The sequence below is a fragment of the Sander vitreus genome, chromosome 17 (genome assembly GCF_031162955.1).
Source record: "Sander vitreus isolate 19-12246 chromosome 17, sanVit1, whole genome shotgun sequence".
Taxonomy (NCBI): domain Eukaryota; kingdom Metazoa; phylum Chordata; class Actinopteri; order Perciformes; family Percidae; genus Sander; species Sander vitreus.
The window spans coordinates 25,831,765-25,851,134 of record NC_135871.1 but is presented as its reverse complement, the minus strand read 5'-3'; the positions used below and the strand labels follow the sequence as shown (position 1 = coordinate 25,851,134).

The 19,370-nt window shown below is 39.9% G+C and overlaps 1 protein-coding gene and 1 non-coding gene across 3 annotated transcripts; both read right to left on the bottom strand.

The window, feature by feature from the left end:
- Positions 1–4,424: 4,424 nt before the first annotated feature.
- Positions 4,425–19,359, bottom strand: gpr155b (G protein-coupled receptor 155b). 2 transcript variants are annotated; one of them, XM_078272942.1, is made up of 20 exons: positions 16,292–19,359; positions 14,229–14,443; positions 13,830–13,977; positions 13,557–13,686; positions 13,267–13,442; positions 13,011–13,163; positions 12,759–12,826; positions 11,899–12,070; positions 10,598–10,753; positions 9,268–9,351; positions 8,966–9,089; positions 8,732–8,816; positions 8,423–8,510; positions 7,961–8,183; positions 7,665–7,742; positions 7,116–7,267; positions 6,888–6,983; positions 6,399–6,463; positions 6,154–6,291; positions 4,425–5,204 (listed from the first exon to the last, which is right to left on the bottom strand). In XM_078272942.1, exons 1-20 carry the CDS (start codon positions 16,526–16,528, stop codon positions 4,601–4,603), a joined length of 3,192 nt encoding a protein of 1,063 aa, XP_078129068.1. In that variant the 5' UTR covers positions 16,529–19,359; the 3' UTR covers positions 4,425–4,600. The 2 variants fall into 2 exon arrangements, with proteins under 2 accessions (XP_078129068.1, XP_078129069.1); XM_078272943.1 differs by having other exon boundaries at positions 5,119–5,262; positions 16,292–19,358.
- Positions 16,880–16,961, bottom strand: trnas-cga (transfer RNA serine (anticodon CGA)). The gene has a single exon. It is a non-coding gene; the product is annotated as a tRNA-Ser (tRNA).
- Positions 19,360–19,370: the final 11 nt, after the last annotated feature.

The window sequence follows — 19,370 nt, the reverse complement described above, 5'->3', positions numbered from 1 at the left end:
TGTATAGTATTTTGGATACAGATTATTATACTGCAGCCTGTTTTTACAGTTATGGAGTGGAGTCACGTTTTTATCCATCAGTCTAGCTGCTTTCGGGCAAAAACAATAAAAAGCTTCTCGCTCTGTGAGCTTGTTGGTTCATCTGTTGAGTGTGAATGTCAAAAAGACCCAAAGTGGCAATCAATTCAAGAGTCCCATCAACACAGTCCAGAAGCAGGCTTGTCAATGTTGTGGAATTTGAAAAAAAAAAAAGTTTTTTGTTGTTGAAATGTTTTAAAGGGCTACGTGTAGTTCTCATCAATTGTGTTTTCTTCTTTGACCAAAAGAAGTTAAAGAAAAAACTACTCCAATCTTTTTTAGGGGAGACACACTACTCCAACATGTCATGCACAATGCATTTTTTGTGGAATGTGTAAACATGTAATACAGTCCTTCCAGAAAAATGCGACGTTTTTTTGTGATTGTTGCGGGCAAAAATCCTTGATTATGCGGCACGTTTTATTAAAAAATGCGATGGAATATGCGGGATATTTATGCAATTTTATGTAATAACATTGCGGGAAATTGCAAAAATTGCAGGAACTTGCAAAAACTGAGGTTTCATCATGGCTTCACCGCGCGGTTTGCAGCTTTTCGATGATGTTCACGTCAAGTAATTACATCACTTCATAACGTTCCCATGGCAACAGGGGAAAATGGCTGCTCTTGTGTGAAGTTTTTTCAACTTTCTGCTAAGATATATGTGACTTTTTTGCAACGAAAATGCGGGGATTATGAAATCATGCAAGCCCTGCATATTTTGCGCGGGAAATCGGCAATTTATGCGGCGAGAGTGCGGCGTATTTGAAAAAATGCGGCCCCCGCATAAATATGCGGACTTTGGCTGATTATGCATTGAATTATGCGATCGCATAATCACGTTTTTCTGGAGGGACTGGTAATAAAATCTGTAATGTCGGTTTACAGTTGCATCTTTCAGTTTTGGATTTAAATCAAAATCAGTAATTGCTTGTGTAGTGACTAAGTCAAACGTGGGATTTTGGATGCATACATTACTTTATTTGTGACTTTACTGTCACACAGTCAGTGAACCCGATTGATTTACAGCAACACACTTACAACGATCTTGTTTAGCAACAACACACCATCACACCTCATGTTACAATCTTTCTCTCAGTACTTTAGTACACACACACACACACACACACACACATCACATAGAAACTCAAAGACATTTTTGTTCATGCACACAAACACTCACACACCTTTACATTGGCATAGGCAGGCACTCAACTCCTGGACCTGATGTGAATTGCATGAAGTTAAATGTGGTGTCAGTTTCACAGAAGACACAAAGATAGACATATATGCACATAGATAGTTTCTGGTGAGGGATCAAAAGTAACAAAGGAATCTCTTTTCTTTGGACATTATGCTTCAGGGTTCACGTTCGGCTCTCACTACTGGCAAGGCAACACAAATATCAGATCACAGCATCAGTTTGACATTAGTGTGGTCTTTTTTCCTGCTCATATGTGCATATATATGTTTACATGTGAATGTGCACACTATCCCTCTATCTTCTACAACCCTGCCAACACACTGTTTACTTCATGTTATATCACAAATCATCAGCAACTTAATAGGAAAATAGTAGTTGGAGTGTTGTTGGTGCTGCCAAACAATCTGTAAACAGTTCATTAGTGGTTATGACTTGCAGCCTATACTCAAACTTTAAGTCAGTCAGAGTTAGTTTAGGATTTTAATCGTATCAGTCTTTTCAAAGTGTACAAGATAAAATCAAAAAAATCAAAACGGACCTGTTTTAGATAAAGGGCTCTGGTGAATTTCTAATGTTTCTCTCTTAATGTGTTTTAAGAAATTTAAAAAAGGTGCTCTAAGCGATGTCACACGTTTTTAAGGCTGCAACATGTTTTGTCACATACAGCAAACATCTCCTCACTATCCACAAGCTGCCTGTCCCCTGAACACACTGTAAAAAAAACGCGGTCTCTGTAGACAGCCCAGGCTCCACAAACACCAACAAAAACAAACTGCGCCAACCTGCACCACCAAACATAACAAACAGTGTCCCAGCCAATAACCGACCAGAAGGATTTCGGGGTGGGGGTTGGGGGGTTAGTGCGCGGAAGGGAGGGGCAGGGGACGGCATGAGGAGGAAGTAACGGCGAGCTAGCCTCAGTTTTGTTTGACAATACTTCGAACATCAACAAGAAGTGACGTCACCCAACATCGCTTAGAGCACCTTAAATAGGTTTATTTAGGATCAGTCTCCTAAAAAAAAAATTTATATATAATAATAATAATAATAATAATATCATGTCTAGCCTTGTCTGAATTATTAAAACAAGCTAGTGCCAGATTTGGCATCTGTGCAAAAATAGTAGCATGACCACAATCAGACCCAAACAAATGTTTCAAACTGACAGCGGCAACAAGATCACACAATGCAAAGATAACAAACATCTTCCGCAGCATCATCACAAGACAAATATCCAGTGAGTTCCATATTATATAAAAAACGTGAAGAATGTTATTATTCAGTCAGTGCAAAAGGCTCAGTGCTAAGCAGATGTCTGTACTGCTCTGAGTCATGCAAGTAGTCAACGTAGACCAGAGTGGTTCAAAGACACAACATGCAAAAATATCAAAATACTCAAATAACAGGCAGATTCAAAAATGATTTTATGACAACAGAAAACAGAACGAGCGGGCAAGAACGCCATTGGCTTTCAGTGAACAGCCTTGCAGCTCATTGGCAAACACAGTACTATCAGTTTTACTGGTCTGCTCACCACTTGCACGCAAATGCCACGTGAATAATACGATATTTAAGGACAACAGGCTGATGGATGGCAACCGGTCCTTAAAACCATGTTTATTATTATGTTGTCCTTCACACATTGAACATGTAAAGTTCACTGGCTCACAGAAATCCAGTAAAAAGAAAAATCACTTTTTAAATCTCAAGATGACTAAAATCAAAAAAGCTATGATCAAAGCCAGCTCAGTTGAGAGCAGTGGACAACATTTTAACCAAAAGATTTATATATATATATATTAGGGCTGTCAAAATAATGCGTTAATTTCGATTAATTAATCTGAGAAAAAAATAACGCGTTAAAAAAAATTAACGCAGATTAATCCATTCCATATTGACGTTTGCATACAGACGAAAATCTGGTGCTACTGATATGTCTGCGCTTCTCTCTGCTGCTCTGAAACAGACGTTACAGGAAACACAAACCCCGCTACATGTGATGCTAGTTAACACTATACTCAACAGCAGCTAACGTTAGCCTACCGCTAGCTAGTAGCTGGATTAAACACGGTTAAAATGCTGACAGCTAACGCTAAACGGTGTAAAGTGTGACTGTGTTTTACTGTAGAGGATTCAACACCGGGATGTAACAATCTGCAGCTGCCGTCGGAGAAACAACACAGACGGTGCGTTCAATGAAACTGGTAAACTACAGCCTCGTGGTGCATTTGAAGTTATTGTAAATGTCCTTTTCCTATCTGGTTGTTGTTTTTGTCGTTCAACAGCAATTTACTAGTGAAATAAATTATTGTTATACATTATTATTAAATCATTTAATTTTGACCATATGGCCTTAGCAATAAACAAGCTGTTCTTTAATGTCACCAACTGTTGTTTAGTACCCTTTTTTTTTTTTTTCTTTTTTTAACTTTCTTAAAGTATCGGTTCAGGCACCGTTAATTATGTATGCGATTAATTTCAATTAATTAATCACAGAGTATGTAATTAATTAGATTACATTTTTTTAATCGATTGACAGCCCTAATAAATATATATATATATATAAAAAGGCAAGACTTGGCCCAGAGCCAGGAGTACACAGCAGGGAGCGCTCGTTTCCTCTTCTTTCTCATCCTATTCTTTCTTAACTGTCCACAACCCCAAACATCACTTCCCCAGTGTCAGTTTGTTCAAATTGGCATTTATTGGCATTAAAGCTATAGTGCGTAGTTTCTGTCGCCCCCATGATGAATTCTAAGTAATGACAACAACACTGTCGGCGCGCCCCCACCCCTCCTCCACGCAGTTGCTAGTAGCCAAGGAGGAAACGGAGGATTAAAAAAACATGGACTCTTCAGAAGAGGTAATTATCTTCACTCGAGTTTCTGCGCAGGAAAGTCGCCGGACGACACAATCTTCTGAACATAGCCATACTGAGAAATATAGAGAGTTGTGTGGAGCTGATAGTCTTAATTAGCTTTGTAGCAACTCATTTGGCAACGGCTTGAATGTAACGGACGTTCATTAATATCAAAAAGTTACAATTTAAACTTTAAAATTTCAATCACAATGGTGCCAAAGCATCAATCATCATCATGTTCTTTCATGTGTATAATGGCTCTCATGTTACCAGTCATTTTTACCTTCTTTTTCCCCCAACGAATGGCACATGAAGCCTCTGGAGCTAGATACTTTCAAATTTTGGCGACAGGGTGAAGTCAATGTGGACAAGCAGGCGGCAACCACCATAAATAGCCTAAGACAACTGTCAATCAAAGCAAACACACCTTCAAATATACCACTTCCTCCGCCTCCCATCTACTCACTTCCTCTCACATAATCTGGGACCATCCCTCCCCTCTCCCCCTCTCTCTCCCGTGTGAAGTGGTACAGCAGGGAGGGGTCATCCCTGAAGCTGTGCTGGCCTGTCAGGTGAGCTAATATTCCTCCCTGCTGAAGTCGAACGCCGTACAGTCGGGCCTCGGCTCGCCCAGCACACAGGCCTCGCTGAACCAGCCAGTCTACCAAGTCACTGCCCCGAAACGCATCATCATCACGGGACTGGGGATGTGGATGGAGATGGGGTGGGCTCGAAGCAAGACCATGCTGGTGTAGGTGATGAGGATTAGCTGGGTCATGAGCTTGGTTAGACTGGAGCTGGGGAATCTGCTCCTCTGGAATATCAGAGTTGGAAATATGTGCTGGGTTTTCATTCTCTGGATCAAGCCGGGGTCGGGATGGAAGCAAACACTGGCCGCAGGATTCAGCTGGATCGTGAGCTGGGGGAATCTGGTGCAGATTCTGCGGCTCGTAGTTTAGGTGCTCCTGAAGATCCTGATGCGGGTGTAGGTACTGGGGCTGATGGGAGGGGGGATGTCTCAAGGCGCCATTCTCCTCCTGTAGTCCTCCTCCTCCTCCAAACCTGTCATTATCAGAGGAAGGATTCACCTGTTGAAGCGCTCACACTCTCTCCTGAGCCACTTTGGTGTGAGAAGAAAGAAAAAGGGGGAAAAAAAGGGCAGGCAAAAGGGAAGCAGGGAGAAATAAATGAAATATGAGGGGAAGAAAGTAAAAGGACAAGAATTAATAAAGGTAAGAAAGGAATAGTGGAAAGAATTGAATGTGTTAGAATAAACGAAAAGCACCCAAGACTCATTAGCGTCCAGAAACAACGTTTTTTTAGATTGTAGAAATTTCATATTCAACATCAAAACATTCTAAGATTTCATATTGCTTACTGCTAAAAACTAAACAAGGGAAACAATCAAAATAGTTAGTAGCTAATTTAGGTATTTTCTGTTCTTACGAATTAGACTATTACTAGTTCTAGAGTTGTGTGCCAGTAACAGCTGTCACAGCTAATGCTTCTTGGAAATATCTGCAAAATTAAGCATGTACAACAATATGAATGTCTAATGATTTTAAATGAATTTGGTCCAAGCGGAACAACTACTTGGTGTTAAAAGAACCTACTACTTACTTACTTACTTACAACAGCAAAACAAATCAACCGATAGGAAACATGCAAAGAGGATGCAGAGAAAAATCAAAGGGAAATAAAATAATAACACAACAGTAATAACGTGGAAATTAACAGGGCCAGAATTCATCTGGCAGGGACACAGCCAAGCAGCTCAGACCCAAAAGAGAACAAAATCAAAGCTGGAATAAAATCTCCTTTCCACAGGTATAACTCAGCTGCATTTCCCCTTTAACAGAAACATATAAAAACAAGCAGAACATGTACAGAAAGAAGGAATTTCAAATCAAAGCAATTTGATTACATGTTGAGCAAATATTTACATGTGCTTTCCAAAGATAAGACAAAACGTATTGTATGATACATAAGGCACACAAACCCGTACTCGTACCTGCGCGTGTGCACTATGTCTTGTACACACTGGTCTTTGTGGTAGCGGACAAACTGGGTACAGGTGAGTCTGACCTCCTCTGGTACACCGGAGGGACTCACATCCTCACTGTCCCGGCCCTGCCACAGCCCAGGCAAACTGACACGGACACAAACATTGCTCTCGTTCAGCGTTTCTCATTCAATCTCAAATAAATCTAGAAACCATTATGAACGAGATAGATAATCTGCTGAAGTCTCCCTCACCTCTTTTTGAAGGGCAGCATGATGAGGTGTCTGTCCAGACCAAAGATCCCAAAGGACAGGAAACCCTGGGACAAAGGAACAGAAGAATAATAGTTACTGCTGGGGCTGGCCGATATGGAGAAAATCAAATATCACGATATTCTTGACCAAAATACCAATATAATATGTCGTAGGGGTTGACAATGACATGTTTGATAAATAATCATCAGAAATGTCGATTTAATGACTAAGTGGGTAAAGGCAAATAATAGAACAGTCTGGTTAGTTCATAAAAACCCTCAAAAAGTCATCACTCTACTCTAATGCAGCCTTTAAAACCAGTAAAGGACAACACTTACCATATAAGGATATTACGATATCCAAAATCTAGGACGATATCTAGTGTCATATTACGATATCGATACGTTGATATATTGTGCAGCCCTAGTTACTGTACAGTCTGACATATTATGTCTGCACATTTAATGCACACACTACACTCAGTGGTACCTGTCCATAGTTTGCCACGGCACAGAAGAACTGTAGTTCGAGGTAAAGTCTTCCTGGATCTTTGTTGAACAGCCACCACAGACAGCTGGACAGGTTCTGTTCATACATGTACAGACAGAGACATTCACCGATCAGACATTTATCTTATCAGTACTGAGCTCAGCTATTTAGTTCATACAAGTCAGCCAGATAAAATAAAAGTATTTTGAGTTATTGAGTTATCCTCACCGCTAGCAGGCTGACAGAGAGCAGCAGACAGAGCAGAACATGTCGGACTGTCTGAGTATCATCAGTGGTTTGAAGCCCAGGTGGCGGCAGGTTCAGCGGCTGCTCAGAGGAGGAAGAACCCTGCTGCCCGTCACACAGCGCCCCGCTGTGGCCTGCAGAGGAAAAGAAACATAACTTTCAAAAAATTCCAGGGTGATTTTTCTCACGTCCTGATATTTTCATGATGTTATAAATGACTGCATAACACGTGATATTTTGATTTCCTTAGTTTTTATTCTCTAGAAGTAAATGTCTTAACATCCCAGTGCTCACAGTAACAAAGGCGGGGATGCCAATTCTAATATATGACTTGAAAATGTATCTCAATTTTCTATTTTATTATACAGACTATTGCTGGTGTCTTGCTTTGGTTTCTGTGTTAGCGTGGCTTGATTTAGAGACATTACTGAATGGAATGTAGAATATCTCTACCAACAGGTCATGCAAACAAAATGTCACAATTTACATTCGATAGACGGAAAAGTAAATTATTAAATTTGTGTTTGTTACTTGTGCTGTTTGTGTGCTCCCTTTGCGTAGAGGCTATCATGTCAGGTATGGGCTGGAGAGGAGAGAAACCGTGGAGGCCTGGCAACACAACAAAGACATTACAAATATTTATATGTACATTGGATGGTGGGTATTGTTTGGTTTAAGTTATGGACTCATTTGAACTGTGCTTATATTTGTCTACTAAAACCCTGTCACCATTTTAGCATAATCGGCTTACAATCAGTCCAGATTTTTGTTTTATGCAGGCAAATGTTATTGGGATTTCATCTGTATTAAACACAGATTAGAGCTACCTGAGTTGATGCTGTCGGCAGGGGAATTTGCCATCTGCGAATGTGACGGTTGTTGTGAATCCTCCAGGCCACGAGGGGCCCTCAGCTCATCACTGATGCCTGTTACTGCAGCTCTGTTCAGGGCCTGATAGCCGCTCTGCTCCCTGTCCCCCTGGCTGAGGCCCATCAGAGATATCGCACCAAGCACCAGGCTGACTGCAAGCACCACTGCTGTGCTGATTATCTGGAGAAAGAGAGAACAGAATATGAATGAACCTTACTGGTCTACTTCATTTTGAGTTATACATTTGATTTAAATATTGTAACATTCCTAATTATACGTAAAAGTAGAGATCTCCTTGACAGATTTAAATGGGAGCTAAACAGACTCGAGCAGAAGAAAGAGAGAAGACAGTCGAAAATACATCATGTAAATGCAACGACAAAATGTAACGCAGAATAGCAGCTGGTGTTTTTCTGTACCTGAGCTCTACCATAGAAGAAGGCAGAGTCTATGGTATCAGTCCTGTCTCCTGATATCAGAAGACCTCCAACCATCAGGAAGGGAACCCTGCACACGCACACACACACACACACACACACGTTAATATATGCAATCCCAGTCTAGTAATTTAACTGTGGCAAAGTTAATTTTGTTTTTAAATAGATTTTGGATGCAATGATCTACAAAGCAGACCTGTTGCTTTATACAGTAACACAGTTAACATCAAACCAATAAAGATTTTAAAGTTTTCAAAGAAAATCTTGAGGTGTTTGGGTGTGCTGACCTACCCCCAACCCAAAATCATGAATATTCCTGGTCGGAGTCTCAGCAGATCATCTCTGTTAGTCAGAGCCAGACAGAGAGGGATTAAACCTAAAAAAAAAAAAAACACAGGACAAAACACTTACATGCAAGCACCAGTGTGTACATGCTAAACACAATTCATTTTAGTATTGAGGCAAATGTAGCCAAATCGATGGAAACTGATGTGTTCTTTACCGCTCACAAATGCACACACTTACCTGTCCAAATGTAGGTGCTGTACAGAGACCCATAGAGCAGAGTGAAGGTGAGAATCTTGCTGAGCAGATTATCCTCTCGTTTCACCAAGAAGTTCCACAAGATCATACTGACACACACTAAAAACTAGAGTACAGTAGGTTAAGGTAGAATAGGAAAGTGAATATGAGGAGCCAATGCAAAAACATTAAATAAACAATAAACAAACATTTAAATGAACAGAGAAGCACATGCTCTACAACACTCACAATCAACACAATCAATAAGATGTTTTCAGCTTTAGATCACTCGAGTTGTGACTGACCTGAGCCAGGAAAAGGTTTAAGGCAAAAAGGTGAGGTAGTCTCTTAAATTTCCTGCTTAGCAACATCACCGCTATGGTCCACACCTGAGAGAAGACACAGACACATGATCATACAATTTGTATTTCTGAATTTGGGAAATCAGTGTTGAATTATTCATCATGTGCCCCACACACACACACACACACACACACACACACACACACACACACACACACACACACACACACACACACACACACACACACACACACACACACACACACACACACACACACACACACACACACACGTCAGTAACAACTTTCTGCCCTTAAAGGGATGGTTCGGAGTAATTTCACCCTAGGGTCCTTTGCACCATGACCTCGAGCCAAACAACCCCCAGAAGCTTTTTTCCTTGGTCTAACATTGGGCGAGTTAGCGCTATCAGCCGAATGGCTTAGTGCAGGCGCTAATGGATCCAAAAGGTGTATCTCATAAATTACCCCACTAATAATGCCCAGAATGGTACCAAACTTCTACAGTAGTAGAAATAGGTTCTGTATTCCTAAAACAAGGCATTGGAAAGTTTGTAAGTACACCAGGAGTTTATTTAAATAACACTTGCCTGAGCAGCCGGCGGTGAGGCGGCACTAAGACGAATGCTTAGGGATCATCTACAAACTACAACGCCGAAAAGAGATACAACAAAAATATTGACTCGAGGTCATGGTGCAAAGTAGCCCGACAAGCCAGACCCACATCAAGATGTTGGGTCTGGGAACACCACCATTGACGGAGCTCAATCCGAGGGGCGGGATAAAGGGTTGTCTTTCAAATTCCCTCTGCACGCAATAGGATAGCGCTACAAGCAGGCAGAGCAACGAAGAAGGTAGCAGAGCTAGTTGATAGATTAAACTTTTGCCATATCCGGTTGACAGAACTCCGAACTCAAGAATAATTTCAGTGCCGTTCTTTGTTCTTTTCTCAAAGAAAAGCTTAACTACAAGTCTTTCAGAAGACCGCTGTTCCCAAAAGCAGCAGCAGCCATAAGCCCGCCTACCGACTCTATACACGATGTGATTGGCCTGACCAGAGTTTGGTTTTTCCAGCTTGCAAGCCAACGGAGAGTGCCTAGACCCCCTTGGCTACAAATTAAATTTGCTGCCACTAGGGTGCGTCTAGATTTCTAGGCTAGGTGCAAAAGGACCCTAGGGTGAAATTACTCCGAACCATCCCTTTAAACTCTAACTGCTGCTAACATGTTACCTAACCTAATGAAGTCTGAAAAATAGTTCTTGCTGTTTTCATTCTTAATCATATTGCCCAAGATATTCCTGCAAACATACTTACCAGTGCTACGAGGCTGACAATGCTGATGTTGAAGCTAACGTTTTCAAGTTCTTTCACCAGGGGGGTCGGGTCCATTAGAGGGATTGTTAATAACCAGGCCGACACGTACATGATCGGTGCAGACAGAAGCGTACTGATTACCATCCCTGATGTTACCTAAAGAGAGGACAAAGAGAAAGACAAAAACACACTAAAATAGAAATAATAACCTTCAGAGGATTCAAAAAAATGTATCTGGTGCTTTTTACTTAAAAGAAATAAACATATGTTCTTCTCTTCCACATTTTTCCAGATAAAACCAATGACTATCGAAATTCTAATAATAAATATTTAAATATCGCTAATACAGTTAAAAGGTGCCATAGGTAGGATTGCGAAGATCCAGGACTTTCGACAACTTCTCAGTCCCTCCCCCCTTTCCACTAAAGCCCAAAACTGTCTCCTAAGCCCCTCCCCCCACAAAGGAGAATGAATGCGTGTGCATGAGCAGTTAGACACCCCCCCTGGCCCTGATTGGTGCATCTGATCAGGGAGCTGTGGATTTTTGCAAATCTCACTACAGGCTGTAGGTGGAGCCAGAGGAGCCGGATTGTTTTTTAATGACCTGCTTCATGTAGTTCTACTCAAACATAGGGTCAGTTTCAGCAAATATGACAGAAAGTTAGTTTTATAAGGCTTACCTACTACATCTTTAAGTAAACACAAATATTAGTCAGCAATTAGCAAACAAAGCTCTTTTGTGTTTCTACTACACAATTCTCAAACTTAAAAAGGTAACTTCTCTTAATTTATAAGAGGGTTCTGAAGTCCATGTCGACAGTGCTTCTTTTCCTCATTGGCGAATGCCATATAATCGTATTCATTTACAATTACATGTAACTGGAGTAGAAGAATGTGACTGGGTGGTGTCCTGGCATGGGGAATGAATACAGAGTATTGTAGACTAAGTTGAAACCGTTAAATAGCAGACTACTAGCAAATAATTGGAATTTTCTTGGCTTGTTTATATGTGACAGTGTTCCTTTAATGGCTTATTCTTTTCATGTGACCTGACCAGGAGATAGGTATTTGCCTTGTAATTTTGCCACACCATGATGGCGCCTTGTTTTAAAGTCAAAACGCTTCCAGCCATGCTTCAAAGCTTGTTTTAAAGTGTGCATTACACAAAGAGTGCTTGAACTGTCTCTTAACCTCTTCTATTTTATTATGTTTTAAATATTGTGTTGTTGCTTCAGTATTGTATAAACTAATTTCTTGCTAATTGCTGTTTAAAGTAGGATTACTACATCAATGGTACCTACCACCTCTAGTTCGATGTTGTAGTGTGCAGCATAGATTGCCACACTAGGTGCGGTTGGAAAGACTCCATATAGGAAAGCAAAGTTAGACAAACTAGTGTGGTTGGCACTCGTGCTGTTCACTCCTACATCAAGAATATCCACCATGTCTTTACAGACCAGCGGCATCACCAGGCTGGAGAGAGAGGAGGTAGAGAGACAGAATCCATAAAACTTAATCAAAGACCAGTTGTTCAACAGTCCTAGTTATTGAAGATAACACAGGGACGTATTAAATCCTTAATACAACAGCCCTGCAAAAAAAAAAAACACTTCCTTTGAGAAGCTTATAATTTTCTGCTTTTGTTGACTATGTGTCACGGAGGAGGTATATAATATCTATGGTCACTATTTAAAAAAAAAACAACTAAATATGTAGTTACATACAGTAGGGCACATGTGAGAAAAATATGCGATAACGTTGTTGAATATCGCGATAAGGATATTACGTATTATGTACTCAGTTCTGCTTTTCTGCTGCTTTCAGTATTCTGCTAAAAAACAACAAATTGCTCGTTGAATTTAAAACAATGAAAGGAAATCATTTCCAACATTCTTTTATTGAATAAATTGAACATTGAATTGAATATAAAAAGGCACCAATTAAAAAATAAAGTGCTGTTTTCTACTTATATTTTCTTTTAACTAACAAAAAATCTCTTATATACATCTCTGATATGTCACAGCCTTCCGCGATGTTTTTATTGCGCCAGTTGATATCGCGATGACGATTTAAAAACGATACATTGTGCAGCCCTAATATACAGTATACTGCAAGTAAGGCCACCCCTACATTATATCACACACCATCCCAGTTTGCTTACAGTTTGGCTGTGATGAGGAGAATCAAGGCAACTCCAGTGTCTCTGGTTAGTTTTCTAAGCTGGCCGACCTGCCACAGAAACAGAGAGGTTACTTAACTCTGATTATATCCCTAATGTTAACACATGGCTCAAACAATAAATTATACTTAGCTAAAAAAAACTGAATTCTGTAGTCATTCAAAATGAAATATGATTAAGCTAAACATACAGTAAGGCTTAAAAAAAGACTGAACAAAACAGAAAGAAAACTACCATAGTGAGGCCGAGGTAAAACAAGGCAGCCCCTCCAAAAGAGTTAGCCAAGCCATCTATGAACTGTGATAGCACAGCAGGGATCTGCTGGCCCAGGGCAAAGTGGGAGATGATTCCTACTATCACCATGAATACTATCGGATTCTTCAACACCTGCGAGGCGACAGAAAGAGGGTTAAATAAAATAACTTCAAGTGTTACGTCTAAAGGGTATAAAGGTGTCTTTGTTATTCTCAAACACCTAGATATACAATACCTGTAGGACTACAACTCCCAGGATGCCAAGAGTGCTGTGTGAATGGCTGGCCTGCTTCCACTTCTGCACCTCACAAAGAGCGAAGCCGATGGGATTGAGGAGCATGAGGGAGACCGGGGCAACAAGATAGATGTACTGGAGGTACTCTGGATATGTGCTCCGATACAAAGCATCAACTACAAATACAGAGAGAGAGAGGATGCATACTCTTTGTGTCTTAAGTACAACATTTCTCATCACTGACATTTGTATAGATTACATTGGTGTTTAGTGTTTTCTGTCTGCCTCACCTATGGGGTATCCTAAGGCAAAGTCATTGCTCTGAGTAGCGAAGATGGCGTACAAGCCAGCCTTGCTGTATCTGCATTCTGGACTGGCCACCATCAGAGTCAGCACACATACCAGCACAAACACTGTCACCTACACACAGGATGGGAGCACCAAAGTCGGGTCATGTTGTTAGGTTCTTTAAGGATCTTCTCAAACCACCATGATATAAAATACAAAAGTACAGACACATATTGTAAACGTTTTACCACACACACAGATGCACAGACACCAACCTTAGCGACCAGGACACTCCAGAGAAACGCCCAGATGACGTCTCCAAAGTCCAACAGCACCATGTTTTTAAAGAGAAGAGCTGGAAGAGCAAACTTAGACACAAAGTTCCCCAAACCCTTCGCCTGGCTCTGTGTGATGATATCTGCCCTACAGGTAGGAATGTAAGAAGTAGCCATAAACATACATAAAAGCCACAGAGGTTGATCACTTTCATATTTTCATTGGGTATCTCTAAAATTCCTGCATACAGCAGAACCAAAACATGCTGGCTGCATACATGTAAAACTGAACACACACACACACACACACACACACACACACACACACACACACACACACACACACACACACAAACACACACACTTAACAAGTGTGTAACTGTTCTTGCACAGCCCTACCTGCCAGCTATGTAGCCACACAATATGATGCCAAAGCACTCAAGGAGAGCCGGGAAAAGCTTGTCGATGGACATGTGGGGCCCCATAGCAGAACCCGCGGGGGTATTGTGGGATATGTTCTTCCCGTGAATCAGTATGTAGCTGTTGGTGGTCTCCATGGTGATGATGGGATGGGGGTCAGAGTGGTGAGGTGATGGCTGGGGAGTATCAGCACTCTGGAGGATAGCAATGGAGGATAGCAAGGATGGAAAAACAATCAGTTGCAGGAGTAGGTGAAAACAGGCAAAATTAGAACGCAGCAGCTAAGCTTCTCACCGGTTTTAACAAACTACATCACATCATCCCAATCCTGGCTTCTCTCCATTGGCTCCCTGTTGGATTTAGAATTAATTTTAAGCTTTTACTGATCATGTAACGCTCCTCTGGGTCTGGCTCCAAGCTATATAGCAGAGATGTTGACCCCAGATGAACCAGTTCACAGCCTTAGATCCTCAGATGGGGCCATATTGGCCATTCCAATATTTAGGCTTAAAGGTGACTGTGCTTTTGCCATCAGGATCATCACCGCTTTACTTTGGAATGACCTGCCTGAGGAGATATGTGAACTCTTTTATATCACTTTACAAAACCTATTTTTTTTGTCTCTTTTTCTTTCTTATTGCTCTTTATTTATATTTGTTTATTTTATTTCAGGGTTTTTCCTGCACAGAGGAATTTGGCACCCCCCCCAAAGAGGTTTTAGCCAGCCCCAACGGAAAATCACCAGAACCAAAATGGTGAGAATAATAATAGCAATTCAAATCCTCTCTGAAGGTGTTTAAGAGGAATTTACCAAACAACTGTTGAATAAGCAGAACATAAACTTGAATAGGAACGCTAATTCATTTTATCGCAGAGTCAGGCTGTACCAGACTCTCCTGGTGATTTATTTAAATATATATATTTTTTTTTAAACCATTTTTGTTAATTGGGGTTTTATTTACTCAAGCATAATATACATTTTTGTTTATCAAATTGTCAGAAATAACAGGAAAATGCATAGATTTCTGCTAAATAAGGTAACACAGACTCATTACTCATTTACTGTATGTAGAACAATCATGCTTACTGCCATGCGTAGTACACCCCCCTCCCAAAAGGCCTATTCCCCCCAAAAGGCCTATCCTAAGCCAGGAAAAACCCTGTTATATGTCTTGATAGCCGTTTAGGCCATTATTTGATAGGACAGCTTAGACATGAAAGGAGAGAGAGGGGGAATGACATGCAGCAGGTCAGAATTGAACCTGCAGCTGCTGCGGCAAGGACTGAGCCTCAGTACATTGGGTGCACGCTCTACCAGGTGAGCTACCCTCTTAAAAGCTTTTGCCATTTTTATTTGCATATTTTCATTTGTTATTGTTTTGTTGTTTGTTTTTGTCTTCTTTCTCTGTACCATGTTTTGCATCTTTTGTCTTCTTGTTTTTAGTTACCCACATTTTGTTTGGCTATTATTTGGCCCCACTGTTAAGCTCTCTGTTGTTATATTGACCTCTGGAAATCCATCTTTTGCTTTGCTTTGTCTGTCATTTTGCATTTTGTAAACTCTGTTTTTAAGTTGCTATAAATAAAGAGCAGAGTAACTGAAGGCTTAAGTTGTAATGTATTCCTATTGGAGGGAACCCAAAAGAAGACGGATTATTTTAAATATTTAAGGGGAAGGAACGAAAAGAAGAAAAGGAGATTGTTGGTTCAGTCACGCAGGGGGCCCTTAACCGCTAGCTAGCTAGTTACGCCCCTGTGCATGAGCGTAGCGTTAGCTAAAGCACATTCAAAGCAACACGCATAACTCAGTGACAGCAGATTTCTACTATCTAACGACACTCTAGCAAAGTTAATTAAAATGAATGTTATATCACGTTAAACAGCCTAAGAATCGAACTGCTTTCCATGACAGCACCATTGTCACTGCCAGAGGACCGTTGGCTCTGGCAAGGTGCATGCTAAAAACATCGGGGGGCATAACGGGAGGGAAAGCTATTCTTGAACATCTGGCATTAATATATTATTATAAATGGTGTGCTCACCTCTGTTAGAAGACCATCTCTGCTCAGAAATGTACGACATATATCTGTCTTGCTGTTTAAACAAGCCCGTGTTTTGCCGTTTAGAGGGAGAAGCTCTGCTCCAGTGCTCCTGACCTGAATCTGCCTCGAATGGCAACGCCCTAGAAAAATGACTGACATGCAATTCGGCCAATTATCGCCGAGATACGCTTCAAACTCCAACTGTGATTGGTTAAAAACGTGCGTGTGATGCTGCATTCATGTGATAAGGGCAATGATTAAATCTTTGGTACTCAAAGCTCATTATGTGTTTAATAGCATGAATTCCAACAAAGGGTAAGTGGTCCATCGTGGTATTGTTATTCATCGGTTAAATACGGTCATAATATCCCTTCAGTTAAAAAGCAACATAAATAAAAGAAATGAAAGAAATAAAGAAAAGGTGAAGAAGGTTTTAATACTCTATTTATCTGCCTATAATACATTGTTAATAATATTCTGAAAAACCTTCCTGTCATTTTGGCATAAGTGTGACAAGGGTATTGTAACATTTTCTCTACAGTGAGATGGTTTGGAGACGGAGAGTTTAATTGATATTAACCAAAGAGACGCTGTGAGCAGGACTTGAACCTACGCGGGGAATCCCCATTGGATTTCGAATCCAACGCCTTAACCTCTCGGCCATCACAGCTACCTTTACCACATACTTATCAATAATCCACCCAAAGCCCCAAATAGATCTGAATTACCTTTGTCTGAACTTCACTTACTGACATGTAATTCTAAATCAGTATACCAGCCAGGAGCTTCTTGAGGAAGCCTAGTTTTCTGGAAACACTTATCCCTTTTAGTGTCATACTGCAAATAATAGAGCTTCAGTTTCAGGTCTGTTGGGACAATTTTGCTGGATAGATGCAGCAAAACTGACAAACCATCACAAACTGATAAAAGAACGACTGACCGTACACCTTCATTTTTACACTTATAGGACCTGCAGGTCAAACAAAGCACACTTATATCTATGTATGATAAATAACATACCCTGGTGCGAGACAAAGAATATATGGTCAAAGAGACAAAACTAATAATTTTCCACTTTAAAGGTCCAGAGTTTTTAGGAGATTAGCATGAGAATATTGCCACCAAAATCATGCCTGCACTCCATAGATCATTTCCACCAGTTTCCCACTGCTAGCTGGTTCTGCCACATGAGCCACACTTGACAATAATCTGCACCATGCATACTATATATTTATTACTCTGTCACCTCCTACTGTGCAATATCTCATTTCTATTCATCCGCACCTTACTCATCTGTATATCTGTGTATATATACACTGTCTGTTTATATAACATATTACTATTATTATAACTCTTATTCTATTTTTTTCTATTTCGTTTACTTTTTTGTATATTTTTCCTATGTCTATTTATTGTGTATTGTGTTATTCTGATGTGTGTGCATTTTTCATTTGAGCTGCTGTAACAAGGGAATTTCCCCAGTGTGGGATTATTAAAATCTATTTTATCTTATGCTATATCATATGATATAACATAATACCTCAATGTCGTATATATCATGACACACTGTTGAATCAATGTATTGTCCAGCTTTATTGCACAAACATGTAAATTGTGCTTTTAAAAAAAAAATCTGATAATACATAATAAATCACTTTATCTGCTTGCCGGTGATGAAATGATCATCCTTTGTGCACAAGTATCTGTATCGTCCTATAAAAGCACATTTCACCCCAGATAAAGCACATAAAGCATTTTATTTATTGATGTAATTAGGTTTACTTCCATATGATTGTCTTTAAGAAAATATTTCTTTGACCAACACATGATAATAATACATCACGCGTATACAAAAGACCATTCAAAGAAGTGCTGTGTGAAGCAAAAAAAACTAACTATAATACTGCATAGTTCTGAAACATAACTTAAAATATTACAGTCCTTCAATACCACTTGATACAGATACATACATGCCCTTCATAGTAAGTCAATGCAGCTTTAACAAAACAGCAAAATAAGAATCACTTATATTGTAAACCAATGCTGCCGTAACACCACACAATGTCCTTTAAAAAAAATCTCAATCAAAAACATTATGCTCACGTTAACATTTAACAATCAAATGAAAAGTACCGTTCAGTGGTTCCAACAGAAACAAACAGATGTAAATATACATACTGTAAAGGCACGTGTGGCTTTGGCAAATTAAACACGTGCGTTTCCCCTGATTTTTTATGCAGCGGTGGCAAAAGGTTGTGGCCATTTTTAGTTTGGTTCCATGTCTTTCTATGTGTTGATGTTGTAATTAAGACACTTTGCTATTCTATGTATTCCAGATGTTGTGGCAATCAAGTTGCTGTATTGCTTCGGTTTTTACATTTACATCAGCAGAGGTGATCCAATCCATCTGAACAAACATACATATATAATTTAAGGCACACAAGGCTAATTCCCTTAACTCTTTTAAGCAAGCCTGAAGATACAATCCTGAATAGAAAAAGGCACAAGGGAAAACACTGGAACAAAAGGAGACAAACAGCTTGTCAACACAAGCCGATTGGTTGCATTATAAGCCCTGCACTGTAACCCTGGGACTCCAATGTTGACAATAATATTGCAATAACATGATGATTTACATTTATCTAATGCTGTCTGTGCTGTGTAAACATGCTGGGAAAGTCACACATGCTACATGCCAAATGCTGGTTTGTTTGTCAAGTAAGAGTTTGTATTCTTTTATAAATGTGTAGCTGGTTGGTAAAATATATTATCTAGCAAGCAATCTAGGGAATCTATCAACCACTGTAAGCAAAGAATGAAAAGGTTAGTCAATGGAATAAAGTCAATGTGGATCAAGGTTCATGAAAATATTGTTGTTCATAAGTGATCTCTGTCTCACAGCAACCAGGTTAACAAAGCCCAGCAAAAATGTATATATATATTTTTTTTTTTTTGCTCATTTAAAAAGAAAAGTTGTCCCTCTTTAGGCTCTTGGAAAAATGTGTTTTACAACCATGCTGTAAAAAAAAAAAAATAAAATAAATAAATAAATATATATATTTTTTTTTTCCTTTTTTGC

Excerpts from the sequence above, each read along its gene's own strand:
- gpr155b (XM_078272942.1), bottom strand. The coding sequence starts at position 16,528 with ATGCAGCATCACACGCACGTTTTTAACCAATCACAGTTGGAGTTTGAA. Across the intron at positions 14,444-16,291 it reads GAGATGGTCTTCTAACAGAG|AGTGCTGATACTCCCCAGCC; the intron begins GTGAGCACACCA and ends GCTATCCTCCAG. Across the intron at positions 13,978-14,228 it reads TGTGGCTACATAGCTGGCAG|GGCAGATATCATCACACAGA; the intron begins GTAGGGCTGTGC and ends TCCTACCTGTAG.